The sequence below is a fragment of the Mandrillus leucophaeus genome, unplaced genomic scaffold (assembly GCF_000951045.1).
Source record: "Mandrillus leucophaeus isolate KB7577 unplaced genomic scaffold, Mleu.le_1.0 Scaffold1421, whole genome shotgun sequence".
NCBI lineage: Eukaryota > Metazoa > Chordata > Mammalia > Primates > Cercopithecidae > Mandrillus > Mandrillus leucophaeus.
Genome location: NW_012101390.1, coordinates 443387 through 465552, shown reverse-complemented (window position 1 = coordinate 465552; position 22166 = coordinate 443387). Strand labels below are relative to the sequence as shown.

The following is a 22166-nucleotide window of genomic DNA, read 5'->3' as shown; positions in this document are numbered from 1 at the left end:
GTCTAAGTCTCTTTGAAAGTCTCTAAGGACTTGCTTTATGAATCTCGGTGCTCCTGTATTGGGTGCATATATATTTAGGATTGTTAGCTCTTCTTGTTGAATTGATCCCTTTACCATTATGTAATGGCCTTCTTTGTCTCTTTTGATCTTTGATGGTTTGAAGTCTGTTTTGTCAGAGACTAGGATTGCAACCCCTGCCTTTTTTTGTTTTCTATTTGCTTGGTAGACCTTCCTCCATCCCTTTATTTTGAGCCTATGTGTGTCTCTGCGTGTGAGATGGGTCTCCTGAATACAGCAAAACTGATGGGTCTTGACTCTATCCAATTTGCCAGTTTGTGTCTTTTAACAGGACCGTTCAGTCCATTTGCATTTAAGGTTAATATTGTTATGTGTGAACTTGAACCTGTCATGATGATGCTAGCTGGCTATTTTGCTCATTATTTGATGCAGTTCCTTCCTAGCATCGATGGTCTTTACATTTTGGCATGTTTTTGCAATGGCTGGTACTGGTTTTTCCTTTCCATGTTTACTACTTCCTTCAGGAGCTCTTGTAGGGCAGGCCTGGTGGTGACAAAATGTCTAAACACTTGCTTGTCTGTAAAGGATTTTATTTCTCCTTCACTTATGAAAGTTAGGTTGGCTGGATATGAAATTCTGGGTTGAAAATTATTTCCCTTAGGAATGTTGAATATTGGCCCCCACTCTCTTTCTGTCGAAACATCTGTTGTTTGTCTGATAGGCTTCCATTTGTTGGTAACCTTACCTTTCTCTCTGGCTGCCCTTAAGATTTTTTCCTTCATTTCAACTTTGGTGAATCTGTCAATTATGTGTCTTGGAGTTGCTTTTCTCGAGGAGTATCTTTGTGGTGTTCTCTGTATTTCCTGAATTTGAATGTTAGCCTGCTTTGCTAGGTTGGGGAAGTTCTCCTGGATAATATCCTGCAGAGTGTTTTCCAACTTGGTTCCATTCTCCCCATCACTTTCAGGCACACCAATCAGACATAGATTTGGTCTTTTCACATAATCCCATATTTCTTAGAGGCTTTGTTCATTTCTTTCTACTCTGTTTTCTCTAAACTTCTCTTCTCACTTCATTTCATTCATTTGATCTTCAATCATTGATACTCCTTCTTCCAGTTGATCAAGTCAGTTACTGAAGCTTGTGCATTTGTCACGTATTTCTCATGTCATGGTTTTCATCTCTATCAGTTTGTTCATGGACTTCTCTGCATTGGTTATTCTTGTTATCCATTCTTCCATTCTTTTTTCAAGGTTTTTAGTTTCTTTGCGCTAGTTACATAGTTCTTCCTTTAGCTCTGAGAAGTTTGATCAACTGAAGCCTTCTTCTCTCAACTCATCAAAGTCATTCTCCATCCAGCTTTGTTCCATTGCTGGTGATGAGCTGCGTTCCTTTGGAGGGAGAGATGCACTCTGATTTTTTGAATTTCCAGGTTTTCTGCACTGCTTTTTCCCCATCTTTGTGGTTTTATCTGCCTTTGGTGTTTGGTGATTGTGACATACTGATGGGGTTTTGGTGTAGGTGTCCTTTCTGTTTGCTAGTTTTTCGTCTACCAGTCAGGATCCTCAGCTGCAGGTCTGTTGGAGTTTGCTTGAGGTCCACTCCAGACCCTGTTTGCCTGGGTATCAGCAGCAGAGGCTGCAGAAGATAGAATATTGCTGAACAGTAAATGTTGCTGTCTGATTCTTGCTCTGGAGGCTTCGTCTCAGAGGTGTACTCAGCCACGTGAGGTGAGGTGGCAGTCTGCACCTAGTGGGGGATGTCTCCCAGTTAGGTTACTCAGGGGTCAGGGACCCACTTGAGCAGGCAGTCTGTCCGTTCTCAGATCTCAACCTCTGTGCTGGGAGAACCACTGCTCTCTTCAAAGCTGTCAGACAGGGACATTTACTTCTGCAGAGGTTTCTGCTGCTTTTTGTTTAGCTATGCCATGTCCCCAGAGGTGGAGTCTACAGAGGCAGGCAGGCCTCCTTGAGCTGTGATGGGCTCCACCCAATTCGAGCTTCCTGGCGGCTTTGTTTACCTACTTAAGCCTCTGCAACGGCGGGCACCCCTCCCCCAGCCTCGCTGCCACCTTGCAGTTAGATCTCAGACTGCTGTTCTGGCAATGAGGGAGGCTCCGTGGGCATGGGACCCTCTGGGCCAGGTATGGGATATAATCTCCTGGTGTGCCATTTGCTAAGACCCTTGGTAAAGTACAGTGTTAGGGTGGGAATTACCCGATTTTCCAGGTGTTGTGTTTCTCAGTTTCCCTTGACTAGGAAAAGGAATTCCCTTCCCCCTTGTGCTTCCCAGGTGAGGCAATGCCTTGCCCTGCTTCAGCTCTCGCTAGTTGGGCTGCACTCTCTGAGCAGCACCAACTGTCCAACACGCCCCTGTGAGATGAACCCAGTACCTCAGTTGAAAATGCAGAAATCTCCCATCTTCTTGTGTCACTCACACTGGGAGCTGGAGGCTGGAGCTCTTCTTATTCGGCCATCTTGGGTTTCCCCCGTCTATTCACTTTGTTGATTATTTCTTTTGCTGTGCAAAAGTGTTTTTCATTTAATTAAGTCCCATTTCTCTGTTCTTGCTTTCATTGCATTTCCTTTTGAGATCTCAGTCATAAATTCTTTGCCAACGCCAATGATCAGTAGAGTTTTTCTAGATTTTCTTCTAGTATTTTAATAGTTTCAGATCTTACATTTGAGTCTTTAATCCATCTTGAGTGAATTTTTGTATATGGTAAAAGATAGGGGTCCACTTTCCTTCTTCTGCATATTGCAACCCAGATTTCCCAGTAGCATTTATTGAATAGGGTGTCCTTTCTCCAGTGTACGTTTCTGTTGGTTTTTTCAAAGATTGGTTGGCTGTAAGTATGGGGCTTTATTTCTGGATTCTCTAATCCTTTCCATTGATCAATTTGTCTACTTCTATACCAGTACCATGCTGTTTTGGTTACTATAACCTTGTAGAATAATTTGAAACCATGTAATGTGATGCCTCCAGCTTTGTTCTTTTTGTTTAGGATTGCTTCAGCTCTTTGTCCTCTTCTGTGGTTCTATATTAATTTTAAGATTTTTTTTTCTAATTCTGTGAAAAATGACATTGGTATTTTGGTAGGAATTGCACTGAATCTCTAGATTGCTTTGAGTAGTGTGGTCATTTTAACAATTTTGATTCTTCCAATGCATGAGCATGGGATGTTTTCCCATTTCTTTGTGTCATTTACAATTACTTTCATTGGTGTTTTGTAGTTTTCTTTGTAGAGATCTTTCACCTCCTTGGTTAAATGTATTCCTACATACTTTTATTGTAGCTATTGTAAATGAGCTTGCATTCTTGACTTGTTTCTTAGCTTGATCATTACTAGTATATGGAAATGCTATTGATTTTTGAATGTGGAGTTTGTATCCTGAAAGTACTGAATTCATTTATCAAATTTAGGAATCTTTTGGTGCAGTCTTTGGGGTTTTCTAGCTGGAGCAATTAGACAAGGGAAAGAAAAAACAGACATCTAAATAGGAAAGGAAGACATTAAATTGTCTCTGTCTGCATATCACATGATTACATATATTGAAAATCCTAAAGACCCCAACAAACAATTGTCAGCACTAATAAATGAACTCAGTAAAGTTGCAGGATACAAAATTAACGTGCAAAATTCAGTAACATTTCTACACACTATTTAAAAAATAATCAAGAAAATAATCGAATTCACTATAGCTACAAAGATATGCTTAAGAATAAATTTAACATTTTCAGAGATGAACGATCTATACACTAAACATTGATGAAAGAAACTGAAGAAGACACAAATAAATTGAAAATCATCTTTTGTTCATGGATTGAAAGAATTCATATTGTTAAAATATTGATACTACCCAAAGTGAGCTACAGATTCAATGCAATCCTTATCAAAAATCCAGTGACATTATTCACAGAAATAGAAATAAATCATAAAATTTGTATGGAGCCACAAAAGTCCCCAAATCGTGAAAGCAATTTTAAGCAAAAATAACGAATCAAAAAGAACAAAGCATTGCACTATTTGATTTCTATAGTAATCAAAACAGCATGGTACTAACATAAAAACAAACACATAGACCAATGGAACAGAATAGAGAGCCCAGAAATAATTCCACACATTTACAATCAATTGGTTTTCATAAAAGATGCCAAGAACACATGATGGGGGAAAGAACAGTCTCTTCAATAAATGGTGTTGGAAAAACAGGATATCCACATACAAAAAAAAAATGAAATTGGACCCCATTTACACCATACTCAAAAGTCAACTCAAAATATTTTGAGTTGAAACTATAAAACTAGTAGAAGAAAACAGAGAGAGAAAGCTCAACAGCACTGGCCTGGGCAGTGACTTTTTTGTAAATGACCCCAAAAGCATAGACAACAAAAGCAAAAATAGCCAAATGGCATTACATCCATCTAAAAAGCTTCTGCACATCCAAGGAAACAGTTAACCTAGTGAAGAGATAACCTGTGGAATGGGAGAAAATATTGTGTACTATACATCAAATAAAGGGTTAATATTCAAAATATATAAGGAACTCAACTCAATAGCAAGAAAACAAATAGTCCAATTTCTAAAATAGGCAAAGGATCTGAATAAATATTTGTCATAGATGTATGAAAAGAGGCTCAACTTCATTAATAAATAGAAAAATTCAAATCAAAACCACAATCAGATATCACCTCACACCTGTTAGGATGGCTATACCAAAAATATAAAAGATAGGTGTTGGTGAGAATGTGGAGAAAAGAGAACTCTTTCATACAGCCATTATAAAAAAAAAACCAGTATGGAGGTTCCTCAAAAATTAAAAATAGAAATACCGTATAACCCACCAATCCCATTACTGTGTGTACATGCATCCAAAGGAAATGAAATCAGTATGTTGAAGAGATATCTGCATTTTCATGTTTATTTCAGCATTATTCACAATAGCCAAGATATGGAATCAATTTAAACATTCATTGGTGGATAAATGGATAAAAAGATGTGGTATATATACACAATAAAATACTACTTAGCCTTAGAAGGAAAGGAAATCCTGCCATTTGCAACAACATGGATGAACATGGAGAACATTATCTTAAGCAAAATAAGCCACACACAGAAAGACAAATACTCTACAATCTCATTTATATGTGGAGTGTATACAAGTTGAACTCATGGAAAGAAAGTAGAATGGCGGCCAGGAAGTGGGAGGACTGGGGAGATGTTGGTCAAAGAATATAAAATTTCAGTTACAAGGGAAAAATAAATTCTAGAGATCTATTGTACAACATGGTGACTATAGTTAATAACAGTGTTTTATATACTTAAAAATCGCTAAGAGAGCAGAATTCACATGTTCTCAGCACAAAAATTGAGATGTGAGGTAATGCATATGAAAATTATCTTAATTCAGCTATTTCCCAATGTATAAATATATCAAGACATTCTGCTGTACACCATAAATACATATAATTTTTATTTATTTATTAAAAATAGAGCATGGAGTCCAAAGCCAGACTGCCAGATTTAAAACTCAGGTCCACCATGAACCCAGCTTGTAGTAGTAGCTATGTGTAAGTTACTTCAGTTATCTGTGCCTTGTTAGCTAACACCTTATCGATGCTAATTGAAGGCCTAAGACTGGATGATACTACAAAGGGAGTGATGGTATCTAGGGAAGACAAGAAGTCTAATGACTGAGATTCAGCATACTGACTGGGTTCATGTCTTTCCACTGACTCTCCACACACCTCATATATATCAGAATCTTGAAGGAAGGAGGGGAAATGAAGCAAGGGGTAAACCATTGGGTTTGAAATCCCTGCTATTGACTAAAAGTCACAGGGTAAATAATTTCTTTCTATACCTTTGGAATTGAGACAAATTAGTGACTTGGCTATTTGGTGCCCTTGTCTCATCTTTATTGGAAATACCTAAGTGCATTTTCAAAACAAGCAAACATATCAGAGATTATTCTTACTATGTGATTTGCTGATTTTTAACATTTTATTATACCATTGATACAAAAGCCAGTATTTACTTTGCATTTATTATGCAGTTCTTTGCATATTAAGGATATTTTTTCTGGTGCATATGTCTTGTTTCCTGAACTAGATTGAATACCACATGTAAGTCATTTGCTTTTAGATGGAAATCCATCCAACACACTAACCCAATGAGAAAATTGTCCAACTCAGAAACTATTACATCCATGTCCTCAGTGCCTACTGTGGTCTGAATGTTTGTGTCCCCCTGAAATTACAATGTTGAAATTTTAATATAACCACTAATGTGATAGTATTAAGTGGTGGGGCATTAGAGAAGTGATTAGGTCATGAGGGCTCTGTCCTCTTGAATGGGATTACTGGTCCTGTAAAAGTGACCTAAAGGAAAATGTTAGTCTCTTCTGCCATGTGAGGACACAGCAAAAAGTTGCCATATTTGAAGCAGAGAGGTAGCCTTTAGATACTGAATGTACTGGAGCCTTGATCTTGGACTTCCTGACCTCAAGAACAGTAAGAAATAAGTTCTGTTGTTTATAAATCACCCTGTCTAAGGTGTTTTATTATAGAAGTTCAAATGGATTAAGACAGTGCCCATTTGCCTTTGATCCAGGGAGAGTGACACTTCAGGAAAGTGAGGTTCTGGTTATCATAAGCTACTTCTCCATTACTTTACCCTTCTAATGCAACAACCTCTAGCACATATTCCTTACCTAGAATACTGTGCAGCTATACAAATAACATTTGTATACTTTAAAATATGCAAGCTATATCTCAAATAAAGAATTTAAAAATCTGCAAAATTAATTGAATGAAAATGAGTCACCTAAATTAACCACAGAAAAATATCAAATCATTCTTAGATTTTTGCACATAGAATACAGATTATTTTTTAAATAAGGGCATAAAATAGAAGAAAACTATAAATAAGGTTAGAGAAAAAAGCTTCCCACACTAACTAGAATCCTAAAGGTTAAAAATCTAAAGTTTATTGAATATATGCACTGGTTGTTCAGTGAGGCTATCAATGTCTTTAAGTATAATGCAGGAGGGAACAGTTTGAACTTTGTAGGAGACGAGAGGCTCTGGAGTTCAGTATGAGCCCTACTGAAAGCAATCTGTCAATTAGGCCTTCTTGAAGTGGAACAGCCTACTCTGAACTCTTAGGAATGTTCTCTGTAAGGACAAATAACACTGCTTCAGGAGCAGTTGAGGTGCCAGGCCGGCTATTTCTATAATAATGGAGAAAAGGGCAGGATTTGGGATTTATGGTGAAAAAGAAAGAATAACAAATCATTAATAGCCATTATCAGTACAGCATGAGTCACTTGAAATATACTATCACCAAACACCCAAACCAAGCAGCACATTAGTCACAAGAATGCCAGTTGCCTGAGGTGTCCCATTAAATCTTCAAGTTATAGACAAGAAGCTCAGGACACAGGAAGGAGGGCCACCACTTTACTGCTCCATTTAGCCTTCAGAAGGAGCACATCTGAGTTTTAACAATTATCTCGGACGTGTAGCTCCAACCTCATTTTCTGACACGCTCTCCCCCATTCTCCAGCCATCTGTAAAAACTTACGATTTTACAAAACAAAACTCTCATGTATCTGTGTCTTTTCATACACTTTTTTTCCTGCCTGGAGTACCCTTTCCTTTTTATATTCACAACATATTTCCTCCAAGTCTTTTCTCAAATATTCCCTCTTCCATTATGCTTTGTCTGTGCCCTACAAGTATTGTGGTTTCCTCCAGCTCACAGCAATCTAAGAGCTCTTTGGACAACAGTCTTAGACCTTACCACATAAGATTATTAGTGTCTGTTTAGCTCTCTATCTTCTGCACAGGACTATGAGCAACTTGAGAGAGTGGTCTCTTCATCATTGTAATCCCATCCCTGGTATGGTAATTGGCACACAGCAGATGGTTGACAGCTGTTTCCTGATTTAATAAATATTTCTGTGAGATAGGCAGAGCAGGTATTTTCAGCAACATGTCCCAAAAGAAGAGACTGAGACCCAGAGAAGAAAAATGCCTTGCCCATGGTTACACTGCTGATCTGTTCCAAAGTTGGGATTCACAACCATGGCTCTTAATTCCTTCTCTGATGTTTATTCTACTACAACAGAGTTTCTACTCTGTCTAGGGGTAGCATCTAAAATAGCTGGGTTCTTTGGAACAAGAGGGACACTTATGTTGACCTGTAAATCCCTCTGTTAGAGTGAACTTTTAAACAGACTCAATTTGCCTGGAGACCAGTTTCTTGCTTGGAGAATAAAGACAGTCCTTGTTATTTCAAGGCCATGATTTCCACATGGAACTGGCAAAAATGAAATAATGTGAGGAAACTTCTCAGGAATACTTTTTTTCCTTTCCACCTTCCAGCTCAAATGTTAGTTCCCCTGTGAAGCCCTGCCACACATCTGGGCCCATGTCCCCAGGTTTCAGTGAATCCTGTAATTTTTAGCTCATAGCACTTCACTGTCAGCTTTGTGTGAAACTTCCATTATGCCTTATAGTACAGTGAATGATGTGTCCCATCATTCCTCCTAAGATATGAGCTCTTGGAGGGCAGGAGTTGATATCCTTGCATGAAGAGTGCACAGAGTAATTTGGGATTGACTGAAGACTTACACTATTAATTCCTTCTCACCTCATTGTAAGCTTTCTCAGAGCCCAAAATGAACCATTCCATCTCTTCTATGCTCTTACTTCTGTTCATTAGAGTGAGATTCACTAAGTGTGGCTCTGTGAGTCAGTTGCTAGCTTAATGAATAAGGAATTACAGGTGGAATCCCCTAGAGCAAAAGCCTTTACAAAAAAAGACTGTGTGAAACAAGTTATCAATGCTTGGTTGATCTGATTACATTAAATCCTATACAACTAACAATCTGGCCCAAATGCTTTCCCTGGTTCCTGGCCATTTCAGAGGCAGATGCTATAATGAACACGCAAGTGCAAGCTATTTGCATCTAAATAAGTAGGAGAAGAATTTTACTGATGAAGTTTGTGGGAGGAGGGTTCCTGACATGCAGAATTTAGCCTTCAAATAGTTTGTCTTTGGAACATTCAAAGCACATAAAACTGACTCAGTCATACAATAAAAAATTTCATGGCCTTAATATGATAGTAACCCACACTTAATTGGTTCAGAGCACCACTTTCCTCTTGGTGATTAAACATGGAGAAACTAGTGCCTATTTCTTTTGAGCTAAATGTAGGACACCATTACTGTGTAACATAATCCATAGCTGACATTTTGTGCAATGTATTCAGTTTTACAAATTTCACTGTGTCAAAGTTTTCCTGAGTTCCAGAACTGCATTTCCAACTGCAGCTTGTCATGTCCACCTCAGATTCGTTATTTAAAACTGATAGCCCACACCTTCCCTTATTAGAGGAAATGATGTGATGTAAAGGGGAAAAAAGGTTTTCACTAGCAGAATGACTTGGGTCTCTATATCAGCTCTGCCACTTATTGGTGGTGTGAGTTTGCTCTATTGAAACTTCAGTTTACTAACTGTAAAAATGGGGATATTAACAATAAAAATAAAAACACTTCACAGAATGGCAAGAAGTATACCAAGCAATTTACATGCCTTATCTCATTTACTTCCTGCAATGGCCTATGAGGCAGGCATTGTTATTATTTGCCTCATTTTACAGAGGAAGGACCAGGAGCAGTCTTACTGCAGAACCCACCTTCTTAATAACCATGCTATATTATGCTTCTGTAGTATATACACATGAACATGGCTGTGAGGATTAAATGAAACAAATACATGTGAAGCGACTAGCACAATATATGGCATATAGCAAATCCCCAAGACATGTAAACTCCTAACTATCCCCTCCTCTCTCCAAAATATCTCCTTCTTCTCCTATAATGAGTTTTTTATTGTGGTGGTTGTTGTTGTTAATAACATCACAATTCACTTAGTATCCAGGGAGAATATGTCAGGGACATTCTCAATGCACCTTTTTCCTCAATACCCTATATTCAGTTGGACTTCAAGTTCTATTGAAAACCTTTCTCATCATACTTGCCCTTCTTCCACTCTCACTTCTCACTGCCTTTTGTTGTACCTCTGTCAGTCTTCCCTGGACTATGAAAGGGTCTGCTAACTAGTATTTCTGTCTATTTATCTTCCAGAGTGCACCCATGGATTTTAATTAAAAAAAAAAAAAAAACGGGGATTAGCAAATACTTGCCAACTGTTCACTAAATCCACTTTCTCGTTTTCTTGGCAATGTTTCTTTTCCCACCATGTCCATGTGACCTCATTCTAGTTAAAGTAATGTCAGCAGAAATGAGTATGCCACTCAAGGCCTAGTCTATAAATACCTCTCATATACAATCTGTCATGCTTTTTCATCTTCTGTTGACTTAATACAAATAAGCACAGTGGTCTTGAAAACCATGTGTTGCACCACTTGGAAATGAGCCACTTGTCAAGGGGGAACACCTGCTTTGAACTTTCAGAAGCAAGAAATATACTTCTATCATATTTGAACTTTTATTCATTTTGGGGTTCAGCAACTTGTGTTATCACAAATTCTCTTGTCATATCATTCACTTTAAAAAACATTATGTTGGTCAAAGGATGCATATTTATAATTAGGTAGGAGTAATAAGTTCAAATGATCTATTATACAGCATGGTGACTAGTTGACAACAATGACGATACATTGTATTATTGGAAAATGCTGAGAATGTTCTCATCACAGAAGGATATCTATGTGAGGTAATGCATTTGCGAATAGCAAGATTTAATTATTCTGCAATGTATATATACTTAACATCATGTTGTACACAGTAAATACAATTTTATATGTCAATTAAAACATAAATAAATCTGTAAAAACAATAATGCTTTCCTGTAACTACAGGATAAACATATTCTGTATCACTTTTTCATTATCATCCCTCATCTGTCATGCACAAATCCTTCCAAATAGGTATGCTTTTGGCTATATTTCCTACTCCCTTTCTTTATCACTGCCATGTTCCAAAATCTGATTACTCCTCTTTATTCTATGGAAATGTTAACAATTGGGTCATCATTTATATTATACCCCAATACTTCTATTATCCTAGGCAACTTATTTGCTTATAGAAACCAGCCATACAACATCCTGAACCCCACACTTCCAATTAGGCACCAACTGCTATCAGTGCTACCTCTTGAACATACTGTATGTCCACAATTCTTTCTCAAAACCTAATTTAGTGAGAAAAGCAGTAACCTGAAGCTAGAATAAGTATTGTGAAGATTAGAGATGTTTTACATAAAGTACCTAACAAATTGTAGGTGTTCAACACGTAGTATACTACATATACATAGTATATATAATACATAGTTGTCATTAGGATTATCATTTGAGTATTATGGCAGCTTCTTAGCTAGGCACCTCATCTTCAGCCTTGCCTTCCTCTAATCTGCCTCCTACACTGCTCCCAGAGTGATCTATCTTAAATGCAAATTTGTTTGATTTCTTCCTCCGCAATAAACTCTTTAATGGATCCTCATCATGTTTATGCCAACATAGCATATAAGCCCCTCACTCCACCTCAGACTGCTTTCCTGCACTGTACTCTGGTCCAGTCACACTGAACTTTTAGTCCTTCAATGTATCATCACTACCTTCTCCTCTCACTCTTCAAGCCTTTATACATGCTATACTCGAACTCTGGAATAGTTCCTCCCTGTCTTTTAATTTACTTCTACAGATCTTTTAGGTCTCAGAAATCATTCAGAAGGTGATTTCCTCTGGAATTTATTGTGGCTATTCCCCACAGACTCATTTCACTGTCCTTGCTAGATGCTCCCATAATACTCTCTATTTCCCCTATCAGGTCTCACAAAGAAGCATGGATTTTCTGATGCATGATGTCGATTCATGAATATATGTCTTTGTGCATACTATTTCTTCTGCCTGGAAAACCCTCCTCTACCTCAGCCCTGTCTCTCATTTGTTTGATATTCACCTACACTTCCTTCAAGATTCAAGGGACAAACTATGCATCACCTCCTTTTGCAGCTTTTTTTGATAACCCCATATCATTTTAGATGTGACTTCTCCTGCAATTCTAGCACATTTTGCACCTCCATTTCAGGAATTTTGTATTCCTGTGCAGCTATCTGTGCACAGGTCTCTGTAACTGTAGAGTCATTAAGAGCATGACCTGTGCCTTCCAGAACTTTAAACATAATAAGCACTCGTGAATGTGCTGAATGAATGTTTTAAGTCAATAGGATAAAATCTAGTTAAATTCAATAAATAGTTATCCTTCATATTCAGATAGTCAATAGGACCTTTTTACTGTATTATATATTATGCAACACTTATATACAATGAACACATTTACCTGTATCCTCATAAATAATATGACATTAATAGAGATGAAGTTCTCTATATGTCCATACCTGAATAATAGAAAATGTTTTATAAATGTGTGTATCATCTTGGGCTGGGCTCTGCTAATTATCTGTGCATTGTTCCAATTTTAGTATGTGTGCTGCTGAAGTAAGCAGCAGGTAATGGGTTTTAGCCTGTATTTTTATGGTTGTTCTGAGGTCCCAAGATGAGGCAAAGCAAGGCTTCTTTCTACACTGCCCTAGTTACATACCCATGCAATGCTTGCTCAGATTTTAGTAGGAAGCTGTCCTACTGTAGTCTCCCCATGGACTCCAGATAAGATTCCTGAGGGTCAAAATAATAATAGGGATGCTAAAGAATAACACTTTCCGAAAAATTGTAAGTATTCTGCAGACCTTATTCAATTTTTGCTTTTCATATGCCTGCAAGACAGGCAGCAGCTACATTACTATCAGACTAGAGAAAGCAGACGGTTTGTGACTTGAGAAATGTCACTAGGTGAATTAATTGTGGGGCTGTAAAAAGAGCCAGGCTTTTATTTTTTCATTTTGAGCCTAGGTCTCCCTCCAGGCCCACCTTCCTGGACCCAAGGTGCTACTGTGTAGGAAACCAGTGACTTCATCATGCTTCCATGCTTCTGTACTTCCTCTATTCTGTAAATCTGAATAAGCACAAGGGCATTCTACATAGACTCTAATCTCATTGAACTTGACTTTCTTGTCCAATTCAGACTAGGATAAAGGGCCCAGTTATCATCATCTTCCCATTCATTCAACTTTATTTCAAGGCAACTAATCCTTTGCTCGGCTTCATCCTCTGCTCTCCTCAACCTGCATCTTCTATTTTTTTTTAAATTTCAATATTCCTATCCTCTCTCCTTTCTTCTCTTCTATTTTTTTTATATTTCAATATTCCTATCCTCTCTCCTTTCTTCTCTCTTCTCTATCCCTTCCCGAAAACTTAAACCTATCCTCTATGCTTTATTCCTTTTATTGTTGTTTCTCCTCTATCCTGTTCTTTTCATTCATTCTCTATTTCTCCTCACTATTTGCAATCTCTACTGTGTTCAGATCCTTTCCTGCCCATTACTCTCTCCCTCCTCTTGCTTCTCTTCCATTTGCTTACTGTCTTCTGCCCATCCACATCTCCTCATTATTCTGTCCCTCCATCCACCTCATTCCATACAGTTTCTTTTCTGTTTACATCTACTCCACTCCATTCTTTCCACAATTGTGTGAACTCTTATCTCTTTTTCAAACTCTTCTCTTTCCTATAGTTTATTACAAGCATGCCTCTTCCATCTATTCCTTCCCTAATGCTCTGTTTCCCCAAATTCTCCTTGATATATTACATTCATTCATACCTTTTCTCTGTCCTATCCTCCCCACCTTCATTTCAACATTTATATATAACCTCATAAACTTTCATGCAATGTGAGAAGAGGTGTCCCTCTTCCTTTCAAGTAAAACTCTAACTGTAGATTTGATATCATCCCCTTTATGGTATTTATGAGAACTTGCTGTCAGCGATGTGTTATTTCTACTATATCTTCAATCTTTGTCTTCCTACTGACTCTTTTGTACTATCTTACAAGTATGTGTCAGTCTCTCCTCTGAAAACAATGGCAATTTCTCTTATCCCTGAATGTAGCTATGATACCTTCCTCCCTTTCATTTTCAAACAAGCTTCTCAAAGTTATTTTCTATGTGCACTATCTCCATTCCAACTCCTAAAACTCTCTATTGCACTAGCCACTCTATTGAAACAGTGTATGTGAAGAATACTAATATCCTCCATGGTACCAAACTTAAGACATACTTCTAAGTCTCTATATTACATCTCTTTCTATAGCCAACAATGTTGTAAAAATGTGTAAACAGGGTAAAGTGCATGAACTTGCAGCTACCCTACCATATTAATAATGCTGGCTTAACCATCTACTACCCAAGTTAACTTGAAAAATTCTCTTACCCATGTCGTGTCTTAGTTTTTTTTTCATCTGTAAAGTTGGGATAATAGTACCTATCTCATACAGTTACTAAAGTTGTTAGGAATATTATAAAAGTAGAATGATTAGAACAGTGTCTGTCATATTTTACACACTATATTGATGTTAATTAATATACTTATTATACTATTAGTGGTGTTATTGATAACTCTCATTGTTTTGAAACTTTAATTTATCAGTCAAGACAGGTTAGATTAATATGCAGTAGGAAACAATCTGAAAATCTCAGTGCCCTAAAGTAACTGAAGTTTATTTCTCACTCACACTATCTCTGGTTGGGGCAGGGGGACCCACTCGCTTCTATGTCATCTTCAATAAGGGGCATAGAATGATAGGGCAAAGACCACCTGGCATAATGCTACTTACCGTGGCTAGGGGAAGGCAACATGGCAAATTATGTATTGGCTCTTGAAGGGCTTCCCATCCTCTCTCAGAGCTGACACATGCTATTTACACGCACATTTGGTTAGCCAAAGCAAGTCATTTGTCCATGCTGAACTTCAAGGCTCAGGGAAGTATAGTACTACTTTGTACCCAGATGGAGGTGAAGTGAAAATATTGGCAAGTGGTAGTATTGACTACCACACTTAGCTTTCAAGGTACTGCACACTGTTAACAGCTCCCTGACATTTTCTTCCTGGTTTCTTTCATAGGTTCCTCTTTCCCCTCCACTGCCTTACTGATAGTAGTGCTAGATGACTAGATACCTGGCATGAGATTCTTCTTACTCTATACTCTTTCCTGAAGTGATGACATCCATTTTTCGTTTCCATTTGTTCCAATATAGTAACAATGCCATACTTTATATCTCTACATTGTATCTCTCCCTTGATCTTAAGACTCGAATATCCAACTACTATTAGACTTCTTTCCCTGGATAATCTACAATCACCTTAAGCTTATCTTGTCCCAAATTAACCTCACAGACTTATCTACATTTGTCCTAACTTTCATATCGTCTAGTCCAGCCTATAGTACCATCTTTCACTCATGTTATTTGGATACCTACTACCTTCACAACTCCTCCTCTCTGTCATTCTGAAGTTTTCTATATTTACTGCCTATTTCCTCAACATATCGTCACTTCTCCATCTTAATCCATTGTTCTGAATTAGAACACCACTTCTAATCTAGACTATTTCAGCAGTTTCTTAATCATTTTCTCTAATTCCAGTCTTTTTACCTTCAAATGCATTATTTACCCAGTAGCTGCACAGCCATATGAAATAGAAAACTGACCACCTCAGTCTCTTGCCTAAAATACGTCCTTCCATTCCCTGCAACTGCTCACTTGGTTTTCTCTGTCTAGAATGTCCTTCCTCTCTTCCTTCTGCCTAGAAGTTTCTGGACTGCATTCTACTTACATAATAATATAAAATGCTAATGTTAATACCAATAATCAGAAGCCTAGCTCTTGCCTTATCCAGGGACTCTTCTCTCAACCTGTCCCAAAAGAATGAGTTAGATGACCCTGCTCTATATTCCAATAACTACCCATCTCTTTAACATTTTAGTTAACATCATTTGCTATTATGCTATTAGTCTTTCTCCCCTATTATATTATGATTATCTTAAGAAGAGAGACTATGTCTCATTAATGTTTGCATTTCCAGAATTTACTTTAGGGCCATGTATATATTAGGAAGTCAAGACATGTTTGGCAAATGAATAAATGAAGGAAAGCTTCTCTTTCTTCTGCCTACAATTTCCCTCACTCTTGTTCATCTCCTCCCATGTCCTTTCCTCTACTTCTCTATGTCTTTTCCTCTTTATTCCCACCTACTACATCCACTTCATTATATTCTCCTGTCTCTTTAGGATTTCCTAATATCTAATCTAGCTTCTTTATTTTACACCATCTTATCCTTTGTCTTCTCAACTTCTCTACTCTTTTTTTCCTCTCTTCTCATATTCTCTTTCTTTTCACCTTTCTCATTTCTCCAATATATATGCCTCTATGTACTCTGTGTAATTAGTCTTCTCCTCCCCTCTCAACCCTCATCTTCCCACTTCTATCCACTTTCTTTCTTCATTATTTTATCCTCCACTCTATGGTCATATCTCCTCTATGCTCATTTTTCCTCCTGTCTCTCATCCAACTTCTCTCTTAAGTAATTATTATTGCCCTTTTTTCCTTGATCATCTCCTCATCTTCCAAATTCTTGTGGGAAAAACACCAATAAATAGCAAATTTGAAGTAATGAGAGATTAGTATACAGACAAACACACTTCATTTCTTCACCATCTATTTACCAGGCATGCAATATTTGAGTTTTCTTCTGCAAAATAACAAATACACCAATTCTAAATAGCCATAGAAGCTCCACTACACAAAATTAGCACTCATTAATGTGGGAGGAAGCTTCAGGAAGTGACAATTGATATCAGAGGAACAAGAAAATTCATAAAAAGCAAACCCAAAAACGAAGAATGTTTTTTAGTATTGGGGAAAGAATCTTATTGCATCGAAAATCCTTTCAAACTTATTCTTTTTGACAGCAAAATTCAATGCCTAATAACTCTATGACAGTAATAAGTCATGAAATAAATAAAATTGTGATATTTTTATCCATTGGGAGGTGGAAAAGTATGAAATATAATTTATATTTTATGAAGATTTAAATATTATATATACACACACATATGCACACACATATAAACACCATGTATAGATAGATAGACATAGATATAATCTTAAATTGTTTGGAAAATTCACTTATTATCATCCTCAGTATCCTAAGGTAATGTAGCATAAAATAAATATATTTAAATAAATAAAAATTTTAAATAAGTATTTTAAAATTTATCTTTATAAAACACTGTATGTTTCACAAAATACCCATAGTTATCTCATTTGATACTCACAACTCTGCATCATAGGGATAGTTTGCTGCTGCATTTAAACCTAGTCAATTCTAATTATCAGTGTTCATGCCTGTGTGTATGTTTTTGTGAATTTGTGTATTTAAGTGACCGTGAATACATATGTCCTTCTGTGTTAGTCCACATGTGTCTTTGGGTATGCATGCATACACAAATCATGAACGTATACCTCTGTGTTTCTCAAAATGTTCATCTATGCAACTCTCTATTTATGTGTTTATTAGAATATATATGTCTGTGAGTATGTATGCATGCAATTATATTAGGAAGTGTATATATACCTGTACATTTCTAATCTATACACTTGAGAGGATTTTCAGTGGATACTCTAAAACATTCTGCTTTTAAGCCCAGTCCTACTCCCAATATACTTTGGGTGGGAGCCACCACTCTCTGACCTCATTGTGTAGAGGAGGGTACCGTTGTCCACCAATCTGAGCAGCTTGTTGGGCGTGGTCATGTTATGAGCCACCGATTTCTTGCCATTGTGGAAGAAGGTGTCAGGTGTCCAGATCTTACTAGCCAGGAGATTGTTCAGTGGAAGGATTTTCATGGGGCCATCAAATTTCAGTCTTTCATCATGCCATGTCTGCCGAAAAAATACATCAATAGTGTACTCCTAGGGACGAAAAGAGAGATAAACAATGTTTCAGTTGAGTTCTGGTAAGGGCTCATAGTGCCCTTAGCAAATATTAATTACCTTGCAATATTTCCTCTGATGCAGAGAAGCAGCAGTCTATTAACAGTAGCTCCTGGTGTGTAAGGAAAATGATTATGATTGAGAAATAATGCCATGGAGATTAATAAACATGAGGATAACATATTTGACAAGGCGTTTTTTAGGAAGACCGCCGCCAACACATCCCCACACACCACACAAGTTGATCATAAGACTTTGCCTTATGAAAAAGCAAGTGCTCCCTCCTCTATGCAGTGACACCCAAATAAGAACGTTTCTTACCTTGTCTCTGCTGCTTAATGACCCCATCGAAGGCCAATATAAAAATCACCACAAAACCAAAACCTTACATTTTATCATACATTTAATCTGAGCCTCAAAATAACAATATGTCTGATTCGCGAATAGCTTGTTATCCTCAATAAATAATGAAATATTATAGATAAGATAAAAAAACATATCTTATAGACAAATAAGATAAAATGGGTAAATGAACAGCAAAGTCATGAAATGGATAAAAATTGCTAATAAATGTGAAGAAAATACTCAAATTTGCTGTTTATGTAAATACAAAATAAATTAACAATAAATGTTCCAGGTATTGGTAACAGTATAACAAATTATTTGAGTACATTTTCTTGCAGCTATTAATTATAAAACCTGAACAACAACTGTATATACCTGTATTTCTTGAAAACAGTGGAGTGTGACTGAAAGCAGACAGAAACCTAAGGTGAGTTTACCTTTGAAAGATGGCAGCAGCAATAGATTAGAATTGTGAGTTTGTGATTTTTCTTTCTTGAAGTTGCTTCCCAAACCTAGAATTCCTGTAGTATATACAACAGCCTTACTAGCTCAAGGTGGCAGAGAATCTGGACTACTAGGGATAGAAGACTCAAAAGTAAGAGCATCCCAGAAGGGATGGGCCTCCAAATCTGAATATACATTCTGCCAAAAATTCTGGCTGATCACTATGCTACACACAAATAGGAGAGACCCTGGGGCCCAGTTAAAAAAAAAATAGGCAGAAACAATAGGATAGTGGTCCACTAAATGAAAGAAATCAGCTGGATGATGTTTGTGAATTTGCTACCATTTAGACTGAAGGAATTCCTTAAGCCATCACAATTCAAGTGGAGGAAATCTGAAAAAGTATTAGCTTATCAGAGAAAAAGCTCTGGATTGGAAGATGAAAATTCATGAGGAAGTCCTGGGAACAAGAGAACCACTGAGAGGGTGAGTCCCAAAATCTGAGTATAACATCTCTTATGAAAGAGCTATTAGTGAATTGGAAAAAAAAATATGAGGAAAAATTGCCCAGTTCACATTTCAGACATATAACCGATAGAAAATATGAAAGGGAGGTATAGTACTATGAAGGATAAAAATAGAAGTTTCAGTATACATATATTACAATTCTAAATGTGAGAGATTCGAGAAAATAGGGGAGAAACAATATTCAAAGTAGTAATGGACTACAATTTCCAGAATTGTTGAAATATATACATCTTTAGCTTCAAGTACCATAATGAATTGCAAGCTCAATAAATTAAAATAGATCCCAGGCAGTGCATAATGAATTTAAAGAATACCAAAACAGAGATTTTATTTTATTTTATTTTATTTTTTTTATTATTATTATACTTTAAGTTCTAGGGTACATGTGCATAACGTGCAGGTTTGTTACATATGTATACTTGTGCCATGTTGCTGTGCTGCACCCATCAACTCGTCAGCACCCATCAACTCGTCATTTACATCAGGTATAACTCCCAATGCAATCCCTCCTCCCTCCCCCCTCCCCCTCCCCATGATAGGCCCCGGTGTGTGATGTTCCCCTTCCCGAGTCCAAGTGATCTCATTGTTCAGTTCCCACCTATGAGTGAGAACATGCAGTGTTTGGTTTTGTGTTCTTGTAAAAGTTTGCTAAGAATGATGGTTTCCAGCTGCATCCATGTCCCTACAAAGGACACAAACTCATCCTTTTTTATGGCTGCATAGTATTCCATGGTGTATATGTGCCACATTTTGATTTTAAAAATTGCAAAACAGAAAAGACATGCTACCTACAAAGACATGACCATTTGACTTATAATCACCACTTATGTTGACTTCTTAAGTGCAACAATAGAAACCAAAAAGACAATAAAAATACACTTTGAAAATGTCGTTGAGAGCAGAAGAAGATGGCACAATAGAAGGCTCCATTGATTGTGCCTCCCCGTGACCCCCCCAGCAAGGACACCAATTTAACAACTATCTATACACACACACAAAAAAAGCACCTTCACGGGAATTAAAAATCAGGAGAGCACTCACAGTACCTGATTTTAACTATGTTTCACTGAAAGAGGCACAGAAGAGTTAGGAAAAACAGTCTTGAATCACTGACACCACCCCTGCTCCATCCGCTGTCAGTGGTGGTGTGGCATGGAGAACTGTTTTGTACACTGACGAGGGGAGAGCACAGCAACTGTGAGACATTGAACTAGTGCTGCCCTGTTACAGCAGAAAGCAAAACCAGAACAAACTTAGCTGATGCCTGCCCATGGAGGGAGCATTTATCCTAGCCCTAGCCAGAGGGGAATCACTGATCCCAGCAGGCGCAACTTCAGTTTCCATAAGCCTTGCCACCTTGGGCTAAAGTGCTCTGGAGCCCTAAGTAAACATGAACAGCAGTCTAGGCCACAAGGGCAGCAATTCGTAGGTGATTTCTGGTGCTAAACTGGGTCCAGAGCCAGTGAACTGATTGTGGGGAGGCATATGACCTATGGAGACATCAGCCAGGGCAGCTAAGGGAGTGCTGGCTTCATTCCTCCCCTAACCCAAAGCTGCACAGCTCGCAGCTCCAAAAGAGATCCCTTCCCTCCACTCAAGTAGAGGAGAGGGAAGAGTAGGGAAGACTTTGTCTTGCATCTTGGATACCAGCTCAGCCACAGAAGGATAGGGCAGCAGAGTTGTGAGGCCCTTTTTATAGGCCCTACCTCCAAGATGACATTTCTAGAAATACACTGGGTCAGAAGGAAGCCCATTGCCTTGAAGGGAAGGAACCATCACTGGCAGGATTTATCACCTAACTAAAGTGCCTTTGGGCCCTGAATAACCAGCAGTGATACCCAAATACTATGTGATAGGCCTTGGATGAGGCTCTGAGATTTGCTAGCTTCAAGTGAGACTCAGTACATTTCCAGTTGTGATGGCTATGGGACTAGATTCTTTCTGCTTGAAAAAAAGTGGAGGGAAAAGTAAATGGGATTTTTTTTTTCTCCAACCTTCAGTACGAGCTTGGCCTCAGTGTGTTAGAGCATCAAGCAGGCTCTTGGGGACCCTGATTTGAGGACTTGGCTCCTGGACAGCATTTCTGGACCTGCCTTGGGCCAGACTGGAGGAAACTGCCCTGAAAGGTGAGTCCCAGGCCAGGCAGTATTCAATACAAGCCAACTGAAGAGCTTTTGGGCCTTAAGGGAACATCAGTAGTAGTCACGCATTATTCTTGTAGGGCTGTGGTGATGGTGGCCATGAGGTGAGGCTCCTCTGCCTATGGAAAGGGGAAGGTGGAGTAGGAAAGACTGCATGTTGTGGTTTGAGATCCAGCTCAGCTGCAGTAAAAGAGAAAAACCAGGTAGATTTCTATTTATGACTGTAGTCTCTGGCTCCCAGATGGCATATCCAGATCTGCCAAGGGCCTGGAAGAATTCACCACCCCAAACAGAAGGACACAGGCCTGGCTGGCTTTGTCATATACTGATTGTAGAGCACCAGGGCCTTGAATGAACATAGGCAGTAGCCAGGAAGTAGTTACAGGAAGCCTTGAGTGAGACCCAATACTGTGCTGGGTTCAGGTCTGACCTAGCACAGTAATAGTGGTGGTGGTCATAGGGGTGCTTTTATCACTCCACTCTCAGCTTCAGGTGGCTTAGAACATAGGGAGAGACTTAATTTGTTTGAAAGTTAGTAAGGGAAGCCATCAAAAGTCTTTACCTGGTAATGCAGAGAATTCTTCTGGATATTGTCTAAGAACATTAAGGCAGAACCTCTACAAGACTGCAAGAACCACAGTGTTACTGAGCTTGAGGTGTCCCCTAAAACAGATACAACTTAGATCACAACATCCACGTCCTTTCAAATATCTAAAAAGCCTTCCCAAAAAGGAGGGGTACAAACAAGCCCAGACTGAGAAGACTATGATAAATA

General features: G+C 38.1%; 1 protein-coding gene across 1 annotated transcript in view; it reads right to left on the bottom strand.

The window, feature by feature from the left end:
* Positions 1-22166, bottom strand: part of GABRA3 (gamma-aminobutyric acid (GABA) A receptor, alpha 3) — a 302277-nt gene that overhangs the window by 64378 nt on the left and 215733 nt on the right. The window contains exon 5 of the mRNA XM_011974177.1: positions 17692-17912. Coding sequence (XP_011829567.1) covers positions 17692-17912 — 221 coding nt within the window. The remainder of the gene's footprint in view (positions 1-17691; positions 17913-22166) is intronic.